Source organism: Drosophila gunungcola (genome assembly GCF_025200985.1).
Source record: "Drosophila gunungcola strain Sukarami chromosome 2R unlocalized genomic scaffold, Dgunungcola_SK_2 000017F, whole genome shotgun sequence".
Lineage (NCBI taxonomy): Eukaryota > Metazoa > Arthropoda > Insecta > Diptera > Drosophilidae > Drosophila > Drosophila gunungcola.
In genome coordinates, this window is record NW_026453173.1 from 1,261,786 (window position 1) to 1,281,740 (window position 19,955).

The 19,955-nt window shown below is 37.4% G+C and overlaps 1 protein-coding gene across 4 annotated transcripts; it reads right to left on the reverse strand.

Annotated features, from left to right (window-relative positions):
- Positions 1-13,761: 13,761 nt before the first annotated feature.
- On the reverse strand, positions 13,762-18,363 carry LOC128256369 (probable protein phosphatase CG10417). 4 transcript variants are annotated; one of them, XM_052986673.1, is made up of 5 exons: positions 18,220-18,358; positions 17,586-17,877; positions 16,531-17,517; positions 14,557-15,090; positions 13,762-14,502 (listed from the first exon to the last, which is right to left on the reverse strand). In XM_052986673.1, the coding sequence occupies exons 2-5, from the start codon at positions 17,694-17,696 to the stop codon at positions 14,104-14,106; spliced, it is 2,031 nt and encodes a 676-aa protein (XP_052842633.1). In that variant the 5' UTR covers positions 17,697-17,877; positions 18,220-18,358; the 3' UTR covers positions 13,762-14,103. The 4 variants fall into 4 exon arrangements, with proteins under 4 accessions (XP_052842633.1, XP_052842635.1, XP_052842636.1 ...); XM_052986675.1 differs by having other exon boundaries at positions 18,089-18,220; XM_052986676.1 differs by lacking the exon at positions 18,220-18,358 and adding an exon at positions 17,930-18,066.
- Between the last annotated feature and the right edge of the window lie 1,592 nt (positions 18,364-19,955).

Consider the following 19,955-nt stretch of genomic DNA (forward strand, 5'->3'; position numbering starts at 1 on the left):
CTCCCATCGTATTGGTCAAGAAGAAGACTGGCGATTGGCGCATGTGTGTAGACTAGTAGAGGATTGTACCAATGGAAGGTCATGCCCTTTGGGCTGCATTCTGCAGTGCTACGTTTCAACGTGCTCAAGATAGCGTAATTGGTGTGGAGATGGAACCGGTCGCCTTCGCCTACCTAGACGATATTATTATCATAAGCGCGACAGAAGAACAGCACTTCACTCATCTATCGGAAGTCTTCCGCAGATTGCGGACGGCAAATTTAAGGATAAATCCAAAGAAGTGTGGTTACTTCAAGCAGAAACTCGTTTATCTCGACCATGCCATCAGCAGTGACGGAATTTAGACGGATCCCGAGAAGGTGTCTGCGATCAACGGGCTGAAGGCCCCCTCTAACCTAAAGGAGTTCCGTCAATGGATCCGGACGGCGTCGAGCTATCGGACATTTGTGACTATCGTGCAACCGGTGACTGCGCTACTAAAGAAAGGACGGAAGTGGACCTGGGGACCAGAACAGCAAGCCGCCTTGGAAGAAATTAAAAGATGCCTGACTACTGTCCCCGTGTTAGGTTGTCCGGATTTCGACCAGAAGTTCATTTTACAAACAGGCGCGAGCGACGTCGGCTTGGGCGTAGTTTTAGCCCAGGGAACAGATCTACACGATCACGGAGAAAGAGTGTCTGGCAATAATCTGGCAATCAGGAAGATGCGGTGCTACCTGGAAGGGTACCGATTCGAAGTCGTTACCGACCATCTAGCTCTCAAGTGGCTAAATTCTATTGAGAGCCCTTCCGGCCGAATAGCGCGTTGGGCGCTAGAATTGCAGCAGTTCCAATTCGATGTACGCTATCGACGAGGGAAATTGAACGTCGTGACCGACACACTTTCTCGGGGTCCACTGCGACTGGATCAAAAAGAGGAAAGACCAAATACATGATGACCCCGAGAAGTTAGCCGACTACATGATCAAAAACGACCAGCTCTACAGGAACATGGGTTACCGAGCTGACGACGAGGACTACTTCCCTCGGAAGCTCTGTGTGCCCACTTCCCGTAGAGGCCACGTCTAATATGAGTGCCACGATTCCCCGATTTCAGGACACGCAAAGGTATTTCTGGCCCGGTATATATCGCGACGCGAAACACCATGTTCGCCATTGTGAATCTTGTCAAAAGTTTAGGACCCAATTCAGGAGGACCAAAGGACTATTTCACCAAGCTCGGCGTAGAAATCCAGTACACGGCTCCTTATTGTTCACAGGAGAATCCCACAGAAAGGACCAACCGCACTGTGAAGACGCTGGCGACCAGAGTTCGTAGGATAATATGTTGCCAGAGATATCTCTCGCGATCAATAGCAGTATATCGGATTCGACGGGGTATAGCCCCGCATTCCTCACTCAAGGACGGGAACCACGCTTGCCTGCGATGTTGTATGACGAACTCACTCCAGGATCGGCGGTCGTGCTTACAGGTCCTGAAGACAAGGCGTCTCACCTCCAAGGAATCTTCGACATCGTACGAGCGAATCTTCAGCGAGCGTTTTAAGAGACATTACAACCTACGAAGACGAGAATGGAGACCCACGCTCGGCTGTCAAGTCTGGCTGCGAAAAGCAGCCGAGGGACTCGCCGCCAAACTTGCTCCCAAGTATGACGGCCCTTACACCGTTACGAAGTTCACATCTCCGTCTACAGCGCCCAGGAGATCGACGGCGGCGGATCGCCAACAAATCCCAGCTCAAACCATACTACGCAGAAGACACTCCAGACAGGATCTGTATAATCATTGTATAAGCCTCGTATAACCATTGTAATAGATTAAGACTAACGAGTCCTTTGTTAGCTACATTGTCAGGTAGGAAGGGCGTCACCAATAAGTTTAGTTTTCCGGTTCATCGTCACTATCAAAAGCGACGGGAAGAAAGGGGGGTGTATCGTACACACCAAGAAGCTGTACGTTACAATTCTTAGTAGTATGTAAGGTTGTAGTTGTAAGCGACATATTATTAATTAAAATATTTAGTTGAGACAGAACATTAAGTCATAGCTAAGTTCCAAACCCGAGTGGCAACGCTAGCCGATATTTAGCAAGTTTATAGAAAATACTAGAAAGTAAGGAATATACCAGAAATCCCGAAGGGGAGAAAAAGGTAGCTTGGGGAAGGTGGTCACAGAAGGAAGGAGTTTCCACTCTCTTGTGTCGGAATGGTAAGACGGGAAAGACGTGTCTCCCGCGGTAATTTTTCGTATAATCCGAGGTACCACGCCACGATCGCGCGACGGCACGCGGTCAAACAAACAAGTGGATTGATCAGTGCTCTAAGGTTAGTGTATATAATATTCCTTTCCGTCAAGGAAAGACGGTGTTGCGGACTTGTAGGAGGATATTAGATAAATAAAAATCTAGAAAAATAAAAAAACTTGTGAATGTGAAATCTCTTGTTTGTAATTTTTATTCGTAGTTGATCAGTAGCTTCCCTCCTCGTAGTATTTGTGACCTGCACGCGGACACCCAGCCCGTCTGGTCTAATCCCTAGCTTCACTCATCGTAGTGCATGCGACTTGCGCGTGGACCTCTTTCCCGACCGGTCGATAGTACCACCATCCTTTTCCCTTCAATCTGCCTCCGCCCGACGAATTCTACTCGGCTTGGCCTCGCCCGAAGGTCCAGCCAGTTGGATTTTTGGCCTCCGACGCGCGGGAACCGGCTCGTGCGCCCCGATCACCGAAGTGATCAGTGACATCACCCACCGTTCCCACTCTCGCGAAGTAGTTTTCCCGGCTTGGCCTCGCCCGCAAATCCAGCCCTGCGGATTTTTGGCCTCCGACGCGTGGAAAACAGCTTGTGCGCCCCAATCACCGAAGTGATCAATGACATCACCCACCGTTCCCAATCTCGCGAAGTAGTTTTCCCGGCTTGACCTCGCTCGCAAATGCAGCCCGGTGGATTTTTGGCCTCCGACGCGCGGAAAACGGCTTGTGCCCCCAATCACTGAAGTGATCAGTGACTACTCGTTGTATTCCTGCGGCTGCTTTGCGATTTACACAAAAACGATATATTCATGTGGCTGAGATTCTTGTTTTTATCCTCGTCGCCAACAATGTTGTGTTTGGGCAGAAGCGATCTCGTTGAGTGCTTGGTACAGAATGACTTATTCAGAGATCAGCGACAGAATTAACATAAGTAACGTGTGTGTGTATATATGTGTGTGCTTATGGAACGAGGGAACACGGAATAGTTTTTGAGGTGTGAGGTAGCGAGAATACATTTTGCTTATACATAACAGTTAGGAAGATCAATCACCGAAGTGATCAGTGACTTCGCTCAACGTTCCCGCTCTCGCAAAATAGTTCGTCCGGCTTGGCCTCGCCCGAAGTTCCAGCCCGTTGGATTTTTAACAGGACACGATGCGATCAACTCCGGCATCACTCTCTCTCTCGCGACGTCCATGAGAACCTTCGGCGTTGCCCCCCCAACAACTCATTCACTCGTTGAATGAAACTCTCTAGTCCGGTGTTTCGATGAAATTTCTTGTAAAGGACTTCTGGATCTGACTGAGTTCTGTACCCCGGCCAGAGAGCATCCTTACACCACGATTATGACCACTTGTTTCTCTTTCTCACCGCACTTCGCGACAGTGTGCAGCTCCCCTAGTAATGGTATTGGTGTATGTCCAAGCGCATGTGAAACTCGGGAACACTTGTGCAATTTCGGCTTCTTCAGCAGGGCGTATGTATTGGAGTTTATCACGGATAACAGCATCCAGCTTCGGAAGCCATTTGAAATGAAATCACTTGTTTAAATATTTCGAGATCAATAACTTTTCTGTTTTGTTGATATTTTACTTGATCTGTGACACTACGAACTACTTCGATCACTTCGACTTCGTTTGCATCGTTCTTATTGGACTTTACTTCCCGGTTATTTACTTGACCCGGCCATTGAACATTTGACGTGACATACTTTTACATACAGACGATTGCTATTTGACCTTTCCTACCGCACTTGTGACCGTTGCCGTATGGCGGTTCTGAACTTGCTTTTTTCTCTCTGGTGAGTTTGACCACAACCAGAGCAAGATTGAAGATCACCTTTAAACGATCTGGCATCGTTTCCACTGCTTACTGGCTTTTTTGTGTATGTGCGGATCGCATTGATTAGATCCTGTTTGTATATGTTCTCTTTTAGCGCTGCAACGGTTTTTGTTGTTGTCTCATAGGTTTCTGCAACTATGAGTTTAAATCTTATTGTATTACTCCTGGCCGTTTTCGTCCTCTCTCATCTTTTTGGCCATACTTTTAGCCTTATAAGTTTTATTTTTGGCTCTAGTGAAGGCCAGTCGAAGGTCTTTAATATGGTCTGTGAAGCGGTAACCGTCTTTTCTTTGTGAATCTGAAAATATAATAATGAGAAAATATAATATAAAATATAATAATGAGAAGGAAATATGTAATTTTATTAAAATACGATTGTAAGTTTGTAAAACACTTACCGAATAATGTTTCATTTAAATGAATGTAGGACGCAAAACCTTCCCTGTCCCTAGTACCTACACTTAATATCCTACTGAAGATCTAGATTTTCCGAATTCAACAATTTTTAAAAGTGCATCAAGTTGATCTCTAGTAACATTATTATTATGGTACCATTTTCAAGGAGATTCATAGGTATCATATGTGTTTATTTTGTAAAATATCTTTTTTCAATTAAATTATTAAATTTGTTAATTATGTAATGTCTAATTATTTAAATTTATGTTTATTTTTCTTACCTTTTTGTTCACTTAATTTGTGTTCTTAGGTCCACCCTAAAAAACACTACTTGTATGTAGATGTAAGTCCACCCTAGGTAGAAGTAAAGGAAGAGAGAAAAAAGAGAGCACACAAATAAACGAAACGAGTTCACAAAACAAAAAATTTAAATTTATGAAATACATATAAATTACCTTTTGTTTTGAAATATTTTTTTTGGAATTAAACGAAAATAATATTTAAAAAGCATTAATTAAATTAAAACTCAAGTCTTATTGCAGTGTACGCTCAAAAAAATAATTCTTTTTATTTGCTTGATTAACAGCCACACACAGTTTTAGGGACAATTTGCTTACATTTGTTTTGACCGTACACTGTTTTTAAGACTGTTAATAAGTGTTTATAAATTTAATATTTATTTGGCACAGGTACACATCACTTATTGTTTTAATTAATCCAGTGTTTGGTTCATGTTATTTTATTAACAGTATTGGAACTCCTATTTAGATTGTGTATATCAACACTATACTAACTTGAAAATTAAAACCGCAAAGAATATATTAATTTCACAAATCACAGAGGCACCAACTATTTCAAATGAAAATCATAATGCAAGTGGCGAGAAATGCAATAGAAACGAAAAAGACCGCGCGCATTCTAGCATTTTCCCTTTTTTTCTTGTCGTTTGCTTTTTAGAGTACCGTTTTGTTCGGTTACTCCTTGTGAATACAGTGGCGGAGGAAACTATAGCGCCGGCAATGTAAAATAATAATTTAAAACAAAATCACGCTTTGAAAAAAAAATCATGTAATCGTGTATTATTATTACCTAAAATTAAAATATATAAAAAACTGATTCAAATTAATAATTTTCTAACTACAATATAAAATATATTAAATATTATTATTAATACAATTAAATATTAATATTTTTTACAGAATTAATTTTAGGAAAACTTTAACAAGTCATATACCCCAAACATAACAAAGCGTTCAGATATTGTTTTTAAAGATAAAAAGTGAATATATTTACGCCGCTGCTGTTCATTAAGAAAAATAGATTAAATTGGTTTCCCATTTTTTTGTCCATTCCGAAACAAGACTTCTTTTTGCGTTCTTTCGTAAGCGAGGTTTTCGGTGAAAAACACGATCTCAAAAATATCGGACGATCGGCATCGTTCGGGTTTCAGTTTTTTTTTTACATTGCAAAAGAAGGCTTTTTTATGCATTGTAGTGGAAGGGACGATTTCACAAAAACTATTTAGAATGCATAAAAATGCTTCTTTATAGCTTCTTACATTCTTTTCGCTTGCAAAGCATGCATGAAAGAAGCTTTTTTTATTGGAATGCGTTCTCTAACTTCCGACTGGGGTTACTCCCGAATAGATTTTTTAATAGTTGTGTGTGTTAACAACACACCATGAAAGGAAACATGCTTTTTGTTTTTGTTCTGCACTAACCAAATATACGTTGAAGTGCTAGGATACTTGTTGCAGATACGACTCCCAATTTTGATTGTCTTTGTAGAATTTTTGGAATGGAGGGCACATAGATAATTCACCCGCGTGGCTTGAATCACTAGCACCTGGAAGCGTTTTTTTATAGTATTGCTTGCATCCATGTTCGTTGTTGTTCAATAAGAGCTGCTGTAAATTCTTGCTGTTGAGCAAGCATTGTCTGGATTGCGTTCTGATCAGATGGCATCTTGATGAAAATCAACGACTACGCAACACTGCGTTACAGAAAAACGATGTTTTTTTCGGCTGACTACACGGTTTACACAAGAATGTTGTAGTCCTGCGGCTGTTTTGCGATTTACACAAAAACGATATATTCATGTGGCTGAGATTATTCTTTTTATTCTCGTCGCCAACAATGTTGTGTTTGGGCAGAAGCGATCTCGTTGAGAGCTTGGTACAGACTGACTTTATTTAGAGATCAGCGACAGAACCCTGCAGTTCCAATCCCTAAAGATTCCCTCAGTAATCCTCCGGGCTTCGCCAAGAATTCCTTAAGAATCCCGGGGAGTTCTCCATACAAAACGGAAATGAATTTGTATGCAGCAGGCCTTCCCGGCGAGTAATTCGAAGATTGGGAGGAATACAGAAGGAATTGCTCGGGAATTCCTCGGTAATTCCTGAGGAATTTCGAAATAAATCCGTGGGACTTTTTAATCGAATTCCCCCCGGAATCTATTAGGAATATGGAACTTAATCAGTAGGCAAATTCGCAAGGAATGCCTGAGGAAAATACTAAAAAGTCCTTAGGAATTCCAGGGGGAAAATTGCAATGAATTCCTCCGGAAATCCTAATGAAAATTCCCGGGAATTTCTCAGGAATTCCTAGGGAAAACTGCACGCAATCCTTACCGAATTCCTAAGGAAAATCCTCAAGAATTCCTGGGGAAAAGTCAAGGAAATTCCCTTAGGAATCCTTACGGAAATTATAGTAAAAAAAACATCAGAAATTCCATTTATAAACATTTATTAAAATTAGTTTTTTAACATTTATTTTTGTTTTTTTTTGTTTGCGTTGTTTTTTGCGCAAGATAAGGCGTGCGCAAGAGCCTTCTCCGCCGGCAGCTGGCCTCCCAACGCAGATATGCAGAAAGGAAGCAAACTTCGGCAAGCCGAAGTTTATATACCCTTGCAGCTATTACAAGAATTAAATATTTTTGAAAACATTAAAATTATACGCAAGTAAATCGTATATGTCTAAAAACATTGAAGCAATGATGATTTGCAGCTCAATTATTAGGTAGTTATTTTATATAATTTTATTATTTCTATGGGAGCTATATGATATAGTCGTCCGATTTTGATGAAATTTAAACCGTAATTTTGAAATATTTATCCATTACTATATGTCGAAGAACTTATAGAAAAATTTAAAAACACCAAAGTTATAATTTTTTTTTATTTACTTTTATGATTGTTCCTATGAGAGCTATATGCTATAGTCGTCCGATTTTGATGAAACTTAAAACGTAATTCTGAACTATTTAACCATTACTATATGTCGAAGAACTAAAAAAAAATTAAAAAACAGCAAAGTTATAATTTTTTTTAATTTATTTTTTCGATTGTTCCTATGGGAGCTATATGCTATAGTCGTCCGATCCGGCTCGTTCCGACTTATATACTACCTGCAATAGAAAGACAACTTTTGGGAAAGTTTCATGCAGATAGCTTTAAAACTGAGAGACTAGTTTGCGTAGAAACGGACGGACAGACGGACAGACGGACATGGCTAGATCGACTCTCCTAGTGATGCTGATCAATAATATATATACTTTATAGGGTCGGAGATGTCTCCTTCACTGCGTTGCAAACTTCTGACTGAAATTATAATACCCTCTGCAAGGGTCTAAAAATCTGATACATTTTGCTCAATTATACATACCGACTATAACGGAAAAAATCCTGGAAAGCCCTTAAGGGCCTTTTTTCCATTCACTCCGTCTATATTGAAGTCGCAAAGAAGGTGCTCTGCCAAAACTCCTTTAATAGACTTAGGCAAATTATTTCGCCTAAGAATTGCGGTGATGGTCTCAATCTGTAGAAAAAACACAGAATTAATTGCACACTCATCTTCTTCATAAATATTTTACTTACATAGGCGGTTTTAGTAGACGAGCATATTTTAACTTCTAACGCCACCAGCTCCTCCTCACTTTCAATTGGAAAGGAATCGGGTACCTCGGTATCCTTAGCCTTTCCCTTAAGGAAAACTTGCAGCAGTGCCGTCAGCTTTGTTTATTTATGCACTTACCTGATTAATTAATAATTGCCTAAAATTTTCACTTTTAAAAGCACTTCCTCACTCTGTTGCAGTCGAATTCAAGTGCAAAGGGAATGGGGAGAACGAAAAACGAATCCGAAATTTCTGCCTGACGCGTACCAGGGTATATCCGACCATAACAATGCCTTGTAGTTAAAATCACATAAGGCAGATAATCAAATATTAACATTTTGGAGTTGCCTATTGCAACTTTGCAATAACTTCCAAAATGTTATTACATCTAATCAATAAAAATAATTTATATATCATCTTAAAAATTAATAAATATACTAGCGCTTCTAAAAAAGGGCATTTAAAAGTCTACACAGTTCCTTTTGTTCTTGACATTTTGATTTTTTTCTCCGTTTTCTCTCCGTCCAACCCTCTCCCTTCTTCAGCCGCTGCTCCGATTTACTTCGAAATAAACAACAACAAAAAAGTTCGAACTTCGGCAGTGGCAGAAGTGCCGACAGAATTTTGTCAGCCTGCTTTGTTTTGAACTTCGCTAGATGAAGCCCATGTGATTTGTTTTTGTTTTCCGAACATGCCGGCCAGGAAAGAGCAGGGAAGGGAATTTCAGAACTACAGGGAATTAACATGAGTAACGTGTGTGTGTATATATGTGTGTGCTTATGGAACGAGGGAACACGGAATAGTTTTGGATGTGTGAAGTAGCGAGAATACATTTTGCTTATACATAGCAGTTACTAAGATCAAAAAAAATCTTCGACTAAGTGCTCAGGAATGGACGGCTGAACTCTTTGCCGATCACGGAAAAACACTACAAGGGTAGTGTGTGAGCGCATCCGAAACTAAAAATATGCCAAATGTGTATGCGACACCATAAAAAATAATGGTTATCAACCAAATATTAGATTACGTTTATTTTCTAGATAAAAAAGTTTTAATTTTGATAATTAAGATGAAACCGAATATTAATGTAACGCAAATACTAATTTTTTTTATTGTTTATATATGTTTTTAGCTTTTTTATGAATTAAAACAAAAATATTTTTACCACTATAAATAGGTAATAAAACAAACTTTAGTTAAAATTTTAAATTTTGTTCTTTTGTTAAAACCAACAAAAACTCTTTCTTCGCGTTTGAAGTTGAAAAAAACGAATATTTATGTGATCCACTGTTACGCTTAATGCATTTGTGTGAGTTTTTAAGGTAATACTGTGTAAAAATTGGTTGCCGAGAGCTGCCGATGTGTGCACAATGTTTAATATACTATAAAATATATATGTATAAATTTAATTTAAATTTATATTATTCCTTATTTTATGTTTAGGAGCTTTTTCGAATGAGAATTTAGCCGCATTTATATATTTATTAAATGGTGTTCCGAGACAGGTACAAATCCAGTTAAGATTTATGTCAATCTTTAAAACTGAAAATGGAGAATGATGGCTAATCGTTAAGCGAAAACAATCAATATTTTTGAAAAAATATTTTACAAGAGTCAACTATTTCTATGCTTAGTGAAACAATTTAAAAATTACATGATTTTGTTTTTTTTTCGTTTTTTTTTATATTTCTTAAACTATTTGTCTGTTATTGTCACTTTTGAAAGAGAGGGTCTTGGGGGTGGCATTGGGTAACCATGTCCAAATGTTTGTAAATAACTAACAGTAAAAATAGCAGCCTTATATGACCACAAGAAATGAATTATGACTGCTCTTTCAACTAAGCGCAACCACTGAAGCAATCGTTCCTATAAAAGTTATAGGATACAGTGAGACGATCTGTCCAATTTTTTAATATTTTTTTTTGGTTTTTTGGTGAAAGTTTCAAAGCAATAGCACGTCTAGAAGTATTTATGGTCGCGGCTCCATACAAGCCCGACCACTGTGTAATGTTCTCCTTATCCGGAAGGAAAATTATGGTATTGCCAAGTCTTACCAGCTTGTCAGCTTTACAGTTGCTTGCGATGTTCCGGTGTCCGGGGGCCTTTATCAGGTTAATGGTGAACTGCGTAGCCATCTGGTGGAGAGTTTAATATTGTTTGAGAGTTTGTGATGGTCGCATAGATGGACCATATGGCAATCACTGTAGATGTTGATCTATCTTTTTTGAAAGCTGGAACTGTTTACATGTATAAGTGCTTCTCTTATGGCATATACTTCCGCTTGGAAGACGCTGCAGTTATGCGGATGTCTAAATGATTTCCTAATGTTGAGTTGATCAGAGTATAATCTTCCCCGCCGTTCTCTTGTTTAGAATCGTCAGTGTAGATACTGACTGCTTCTGTAGGACCCGGCTGACCGTGCTCTCAGTTTTTTCTGGGGAATAGGATTTCAAAGGGCGTGTGACCATATATTATATTTTTGCTATTCTATTGGTTTGCACAGATCCGTTTTGGTTGGGATCGAGTTGTCTTGCTGGAGAATCCTGGCGTGACCATATGTTTGGGGTTTCCACTGTCCAGTGTGTCTCAAACGAACCGCCGCTATTTTGGCCCGTTTCATGGCTAAGTCCAGACAAAGAAAGCTTAATATAGGGTTTAGCGCATCGGAATAACCCCAGAGCTGGTGCCAGCGCAGGTGGAGCCAACGCTCGTCGTGTCTGTTCCAGTTAACTCTTCATCGACGTTTCGGGTTTTTTGGGAGTGCCCGACTCCATATTATTCTTTTTTATTTTTGACTCAATAATTGATCTCACGAGTTGCGGAGAAGGAAAAAGGTATACCCCAGCAGAAATCCGCGATGCCCAGGTAGGATATATAAGGACAGGGACTTCCTAAGCCCCCCGTAATTACTAGATTTGACAATACTTTAACAAAATCTGTTTGATTTGTTTGTCAGAGTATCCAGTCCGGAGATATAGTGGTCACGGCAAAACGCCTTTTTTCAGAGGAGCTCCCGGAGATTAGCTGTAGCTCATGTCCAAATAAATCTTTTTTCCAACACAGTCTTCAAATTTTAGACCGTTCGCTATCCGCTACCTGCGACCCGCATGGCCACCCATCTTACTAGTTACGATAAAAAAAATCACGTTACCGGTACAGGAAGTGGGATACGGACCAAGGAAATCAATATATAACCACTGCTGCTGCGTTTCATAGGATTGGAAATAAGCCTTAACACCATTTACAAACCCTGCGAATACCTGCGAACTCGTTTCAGGATCTTCCAAGCCAAGGTTTCATGCAACTAATCACCAGTTGCATCTTCGGTCCTTTGATTTTTTCACTGTTTTCTGTCGCGAATGAACTCTCAAAGTTTGAGCATCTTTTAAATGCATTTTCAATGCACTACAAATGACATCCCACTGAAAATAGAACTCTCGCGCGTTTCCCTCAAATATTAAGTAAGCCTCTAGTAGAGGTTACATAATAAAATGCGAAATATCAGATAAATACATTTTGAAGTTTTCTCAGAAAAAATTCTTCAAATTTTTTTTTTTTTTCGGCCTTTTAACTGTATATCACCCCTTAGCAAACAGAATGCTACTATGCAGAAATGATGAAATTCATGTCTACACTTAATTTTTTTATTACTTTTGGCTGAATTCAAATTGCTGTCGCACAGAGGAAACTGGCGCCCAGAAATTTTTTCCGAATGATGGTGGATCTATATAAAAATTGTAGTCCAACGAACTTCTAAAATTGAAAAACAAGCTACAAATTACCAATAATAAACAACAACAAAAAATGTATTTAATAAAATATAAAAATTGTATCCCATCTTCAAATTGCAAAGACATTTTTCTTTGTTCATCTTTCTCCAGACAAATTACTTAAAGTTCGGACTGAAGTTAACCAGCTTCCCACCGAAGCGTTCTATATTCTGTAAAAAACTCAAACGTTCGTTCGGCCAACAACAGAATATGACCATGCAACATCACAACTTATCAAATTATAATAAGTTGGACGTCAAACATAACTCTACATCCGGGAAAAATCATGGAAGCAAGAACAAAAACCAAAAATATACACTTACCAATTATTTTGACCTTTATTTATTAACGCCCTCCTCTTAGTTAAAAGTCAGTCTAGGGTATTTATGTACATGGCTGGAGTATAAAAATATTTTCTGCCATTCTGACTTACAAACCGATTTAAATAACTTTCAATACTGGTGCCGGTATAGCTTACAAACTTTAAAGGTCTAAAAGTGCAAGTCAATCACAGACATAAGATTTATATGCTAGTTTGCTGCTCTTTTTATAGAATACTTATTCTAGAATACGAAACTCCCCGAAGTATTGGCTTTTGTTTTTTATTCTTTGTGAGATTAATAGGCCCGAGTTTGTATGTCGCCTTTTACTTTTCTGTGCCAATTAGAAACATGTAATATATTACAACATTGTAGATCTAATTGTGGCTTCTGAATATCATAGACATTATCTTACAACATAAAATTTTAACACAAAATTAGATTCTTTTGTTTCCATGGACTTTCATCCCTATTTTCTGCGCTTCTCTTATGGTTTGTCGGGTTGAAAGCCGTAAAAAATATTAATAACATAATTATAGATTATTCTTTATATCCAGGAGCCCACACGCGAAATATGGTTTTGCTTGGCCCATTAACCAGGATGTAGAACCTTAATTTTTAAGGATTTGTCTATACTTAATTATATACCCGTTTCTTGGTTAGGATAAGAAGCTGAGTCTGTCTGAATGTCAATTTCAAAATATGGTTACGCTCAAATTAACGACCACAAATCGCGAAAACTGTGTTGTCATCGTATTTAAAGCCGGGGCACTTGACTATAGCGTCCTTTTTTGTAAATTATAAAATGTTGCGTTTAGGGATAAGCCTTCAGCAATACTATACATTTTTGCCACGGCGCTTTAAAGCTTCATTTTCCTGGGCTTAAAAAAGACAGTTGAGAAGCCAGAAACGGCTGCAATAAGCATATGCATATGGCCGCAGAGAGAAAATAAGGGCACGTGGGTATCCATGTTCGGTGCCCCTCCCTTCCCTATATATAAATCAGCTAATTCCATCTGTGAGTTATTTTTTTTAATTTATGGATCTTAAAGTTTATATAATTATTATTTTGTTTGATTCTATGCAATCAGTCGAAACCTTCATTAAAGTGACGGTTTTTGAAAACATCGCGGGTCCTTCTGGAAACTGCTGGCCAGGGAAATTTTAAAAACATTCAAAAAATAAGTTATGTTTTTTAATAACCATTACTAGAATAATTTTGCATTCGTTTAAGTCTACAAAAAGATTACCAATCTTCCACTTAATCCAATCTAAATAAATTACAAATTCGAATATCTTTGTTTATTGACCTTTTGTTTTTTCCTTCAAATAAGAACATTTTTGGAGTTTTTTTGCCGTTTGGGTAAAGAATATTTCAATTTTATATTTATTTTTTCTTGTAAATAGCAGTTTATGAAAAAACGAATTAAAAAAGTCTTTAAATATAATTAAAATATATGTAAGTGTGTACAAACGAATATTTGTTTGCATAAATCTGCCATTTATAGCTTTTTAAATTTTGTTTAAGTTTTCGCATTCGACTCTTTGAGTTAATATTTCTAGATTAAAATGCAGTTTACAATCAAAAGCTTGAATACGAAAGCGTTATACAAGTCGCATTACGTCAAATTACGACGAAGAAACAACTATAGTGACTTCGTTACTTGTCTTGATGCTCGGGCATTCGTTCTGATTTGCCGGTGATAGGTTGCTGCTTGTAATTTCGGCTGGTTCGATTACATTTTCATCAGTCTTTAATCGTTTAGACTTGTTCTTTTTGTCTAGATCTGTGATTTCTGCAGCTGTATCTGGGGAAGCGCCACGCTTCAGTGTACTCTGATCAGTATTAACGTCTAAAACCTTCTCATATGCCGAAAACGTGTTAGCTAACACATCTTCGGTTTCAGTTGGATCGATGGTAGTCTGTAGCTTTTGTAGCTTTTCCTGGAACTTGACAATCACAGCTGTCATGTTGTCGCAACCAGTCCCATCACCCATTGTATTTGGAGCTAAGCAGTTGTCAAAGAGCTAAAAGTTCCAACGGTTATTTATCATATAGTTTTAAATGGTACAATACATTACCTCTTCACAAATTTTGGACAATTTCTTGCTTTTGTCTTTTAATCTAATTCGTACAAAATCAACGACTTCCTCACTAGACATATAGTTCCAGATACCATCACAGGCCAAAACCATAAACTCGTCATGTGGCGTGATAATTAACTTTTTGATATCTGGCAACGCTGAAATCATTTGTTCCTCAGCTGGAAGTTCAAGATTGGTTTTGTAGGCATGGTCTCCAAGGGCGCGAGACAAATTTAAGCCGCCATTAACGCGGCCATCAAGAGTGACTCGACCACCTGCCTTAATTATGCGCGAGGATTCTTCTTCGTCTTCAGGCTTATGATCCAGACTCATTTCAATGGCTCTACCATTTCGGGATATGACACAGCGGGAGTCCCCTGCATTTGCAACGTACAGATCTCGACCATGCAACAAACAGACAACAGCAGTACATCCACTATCTTTGCCAGGTTCCTCGATCATATTTGCGCAAAAATTATCATTGGCCATCTGATCTTCGTCCGTCTCTTCTTCGTCACTAACTTCAACTTCCTATGGATACGTTTATCAGAAATGTATTTCAAATTATTTATGTGGTTATGACACTCATTGACGGATTCTTTCAAGCTTAGAAAGATTCAATTATACAGATTAATATATATTATACAGATATATATTAGATTTGTTGGTAATAATTTAAATTTTATTTTTAAAACAAGAACGGAAGCATACTTCGGCAAACCAAAGTTCATATACCCTTGCAGCTATTTCAAAACAATCTTGAAAACTTTTAAATTTTGATTTATTTCCGTATATGTTTAAAAACATTGAAGCTGTAATGATTTTCAGCTTGATTATTCGATCCTTTCCATGGCAGTTATATGATATCCTTTTCCGATTTGAATAAAATTAAAGCGTAATTTTAAACAATCAAATTATTCTATGTCCAAATAATTAAAAAAAAATTTTAAATAGAGAAGTTACATTTAAAATTTTTTTTTTTTTTTTATTTTGAGTGTTCTCATGGGAGCTATAATATATTCAATCGATTTTTGATTAAATTTACACTTTAATTTTGAAATATTTAACCATTACTATATCTTGAAGAACTAAAAAAAAAACAGATAGCTTTAAAAATGAGAGACTAGTTTGCGTAGAAACGGACGGAAACATAATTCATATAACGTCTTAACAAATTAATATGTCAAATCCTGCAAATGTTTTTCTTTTAGAAGATTTTTTTACAACGCAAAAAAAAGAAGCATACAAAATGTTAACGTTAAATCATAAAACAGCGCCGCGACCAAAAACAAATCCCTACCGAAAATTTCACCCGTTCGACAAAGTCAAAAATTTAAGTTAGTATACTAAGTTCGAAAAAGATGTGTCGGTAATTAAATAGTATTAATTTGGTTATATGAAATTAGTTAGCGTTCATAAGAAAATATGTAAATAAACTCCAGGCTTCTAGAAACTTCAAACATTCTAAGTGCAAAATCCTTATTCGCTCTAATCATTAATTTTTGGCATTAAAATAGTTTTTTATTTAAGCCGGTACAAAACCGATAACCGTATCATTTATTGGGTAAAGTACCGTAACCGCAACCGAAATATAACATTTGAACCGAATCCGTAATCGAAATAGTTATATTGGCTAACCGAAACCGATATTCGATTCGGTTTAAATCCCTGGTTTCAAGGTTTGCAGTTCTTACCTTTAAATGCTAACAAATATTTCTTATACATTATTTTGTTTTCGAACTCAGCAGTCTTTAACTTTTTATATGCTCTAGAACTGAAATATTATTATTATTTTCTAGCTAGTACGATTAGTTGTGTATTTATTTCAAAAGAAAAATTAGTCATTTGTCACGCTATTGGAATAGTCATATGTCCGTCTTGTTCGCACTTACTTAAAATCGTAAGTCTGGGAAAAACTTGCTGCAATGAATGAGGCCAACAATGTAGTGTCATACCCCATTAGTAACTTACATCGTCATCGTCATCGTCATCGTTGGCAGCACTATCTTTTACATCTTCATCAGAGCTTTCTGCAGATGAAACATCAGGACTCTCAACCTGGTCATTTTCTTCGTAATCGGCATCGTCGTCTGTTGACTCATCTTCTTGAGAATTTGTCTTTTTTAGGATTTTTTCAGATTCTTTGCTAGTAGACGAAATTCCAGTAATAACGCCTTTTAATGTTTGTGCGCTTCGATTCGCTTTGCCGATATCGTTAGAACCAGATACGAATGATTCTTGTGCATTCTTTTCTTCCTTCTGCTCTTTGCCCACTTCTGCCATTCTGGGATCAGAAGAAGTAACCCTATCTGCCTTTGAAACGGACCCATTCGATTCCTGTTTTTTATCAAGAGTTAAATTTTTTAATGGAGCATTATTACTACTGCTCACAGTTGATTCGTCTTCGAGTTTTTGTATAGAGGCAGCAGCTGCAGCTGCTGCTGCCGAGGTGGAAGATCCTTCTGGTTTAGCTGTAGGGTCCATTACAGCTTTATTAGCAGCTTCGGCTGCTACAGCTGCAGCGCGACGACCGCGCAAATAAGGAGAAAGCATTTTTAAATTGGCTTCGTTCTCGGATTTTAGAATGATTGAATCGTGTGATTGAGGAAGTCCTTTGTATTTTTCCAGAACTTCATTCAACGGCAAGTTGCTCTCCTCTTGCAATTCAGCTAAATCTTCATCATCGTAATCCTCCGCATCGGCATCGACGAAATTATGTTCACCTGCCAATATTTTTAGTATGCTGACAATCGGTGGATCAAGCAGCGTTTTATCAAATCCTAAAAATGCATCTTTGAGTGCGTTTTCAAGTTGATTATTTTTATACGTTTCTAAATTTCTAAGGAACTCTGGCAACTTTTCGGCACAATATTGGGCTACCTCAGCACCGCCATGTCCATCATACACAGCAAAAAACGACGTGTTTTTGTCAAAATTCAAAATGGAGTTGTGTGCATCCTGAAATGTAAATAAAAACACTAATCAATAAAGCTGTTTGTGTAAGCAAAAAAAGTTTTATTGTTTACCTCTTGACTGTTTCTCCAGCCCTGCATTGAGCTGGCTCCCACTGCAAGAAACTCATTAAATTCATCTGTAGATGCTTTATCGGTCTTCGGATGCGACAAGTAGGCACCCATATTGTAAAATCAATAATCCTTATTCAAAAATGTTAAGAGAATGAGTGGGAATAGTCACGTTGCGAATTTCAGTATTTGTTGAGCGAAAAATCGATGCCAGCCCACGCACGCGTCTTAAGCATAAAATTGGATTCGCCGGCAAGACAATCGTGGCATAAATTTGTTGTAATTTTACTTCATTCTGTTATAAAAATAAATAAATATCCATTTTGTAATGTTTTAAAATATATTACACAAGTTTTTGTCAATGTGTGTCGTTGCCGCTGACTTTTTCAATTATAAGTTTTTCGTCTACAGACTATGTATGTATGTGCTTATGTGTATAAACAACTTAATGTCTCATAAACTAAAATAAAACATTTTTCAACAGAAATAAATTGTTAAATTCTAACCTTGTGACGCGCTGTATACGAACAAATCGAAAACGATCAATACCTTATATATGTGTACAAAGGGAAAAATATGTACATATATGTATGTACATGCATTTAAATAATGGTGGGAATATTTGTGTTATATTTACCTAACCAATATCGGACTTATCGCCGAAACTGGAACTTTGGAATGTCTGGTTGGTAACAGTTTCATTTTTCTTTGCTAAGGATATTTTTAAATGCCTGGTTCAGACTGGGGAGCATCCACATCAATAGCCACATGCTTTACAAAGAGGTGAACAAATTCGTTTTAACAAGGTCTCCCAGGTTAGTGCGCATTATAGGCCCTTTCCACAGAGGTCCATCCACCTTCCACCAACCGTTAAACGGAAGGTCCATAAGGTTTTGCCGTTCAAATAATGTCCCAGTATTGTCAAAAATCCCATCCGTTTCCAATGGTCTGGACGGAATGACGCAATGAAGCATCCAAAGTGTAACTAGGCTCTAAAACTTTATATAAAATTATTAGGCGACTTCGGATGCAATTTCTAATTTTAATTTATTTGCCCTAATTCTTCTGTTCCGCAAATGTTTTTACTGGGAAAGTGAGGAAATCTCCCATTTGGAAATTGAGATTTTCTTTTCTTTCTTCGGGTGTCATTTGTTTCAGTTTTAAATGCAAGTTGTGCATCCCGAAATCATAAAAAGGCTCATTGAAACCTTGGCTCTGCTTCTATAACTCCAGTGTTACCTTCTCAGTTATAGTAGGAAAGAACGACAGCACTGGCTATTCAGAAAGTCAGTTTTTTAACAAAGGTTTTTCTTAGGCAATTCGAGATGGAGAAAACTGCTTTTCTATTGTATCTTGCTCGACATTTTGAATTTGATCGTTGGAATAACAGAATTATTATATTATTATACACATTCATTGTGGTTCAAGTAAAAGATAAATATAATCCAAACAAACAACTAAAGAATGTATACTTTTATTTAACTATATACGTTTCAACAAAGAACTTAAGCTTTATCTTGACATATCAAAGCAAAGAACAGCTGTTCAGACGCAGAGAAGTGCTCTGTGGGACTAGGCCATTATCTGCGTACAACAATTTTCATAAAATCAAAATTATTTTAAATAAAGCATTTTGTAAGCGGACTTGTAATATAAGGTAAATCGAGCGTTTGTAAAATCGTTCGACCTATGTAATAGTATATATTTTGATATATTATGATTTACCAACTCTATGCAACTATGCTCTAAATTTCGAACTATATTTTGAAATTTATTTAAAGGATATATTTTTCAAAATTTTTAATAATTTTTAATAAGACAACATCATGGAAACATAACATAAATAAGGTTTCTTTTGATGCAAAGTCAACGTATGAAATCAAATAGGGATTGATAAAAATGTAAGGTATTTGAACCTATTCTGGCTTAAACATATTAACCATTAGTTAATAAAGGTGACGTGCACACCTAAAAGAAATTAGCGCAGATTCATGCCATATAATTATAGTCACCCATTTATTAAAAATAAAATACGAAAATGTGTTCTTGGGTATAGAAGCCAAAAATACTTACCAGTTTCCCAAATGTTCAAAAATTTTGCGCTGGTTATGTATTACAAAAAATTGAATTTCATATAAAAAATTATATATTTATGGCCTAGTTTCACAGAACCCCATCTACAATTTAATATCATTTTTAAAAATGGTTTTAAGGTTAAGTCAATACAGAGAAGAAATAAGCCATTCTTTAAATGTTTATGCACTTTTTCAAACAGTCCATCCGTTGGAAACGGTTGAAATTTTCAGAAAATGTGATTTCCACAGCTGCTCAAATCAGCTGAAATCGAATGGTGGAAGGTTGATGTGCTTTGTG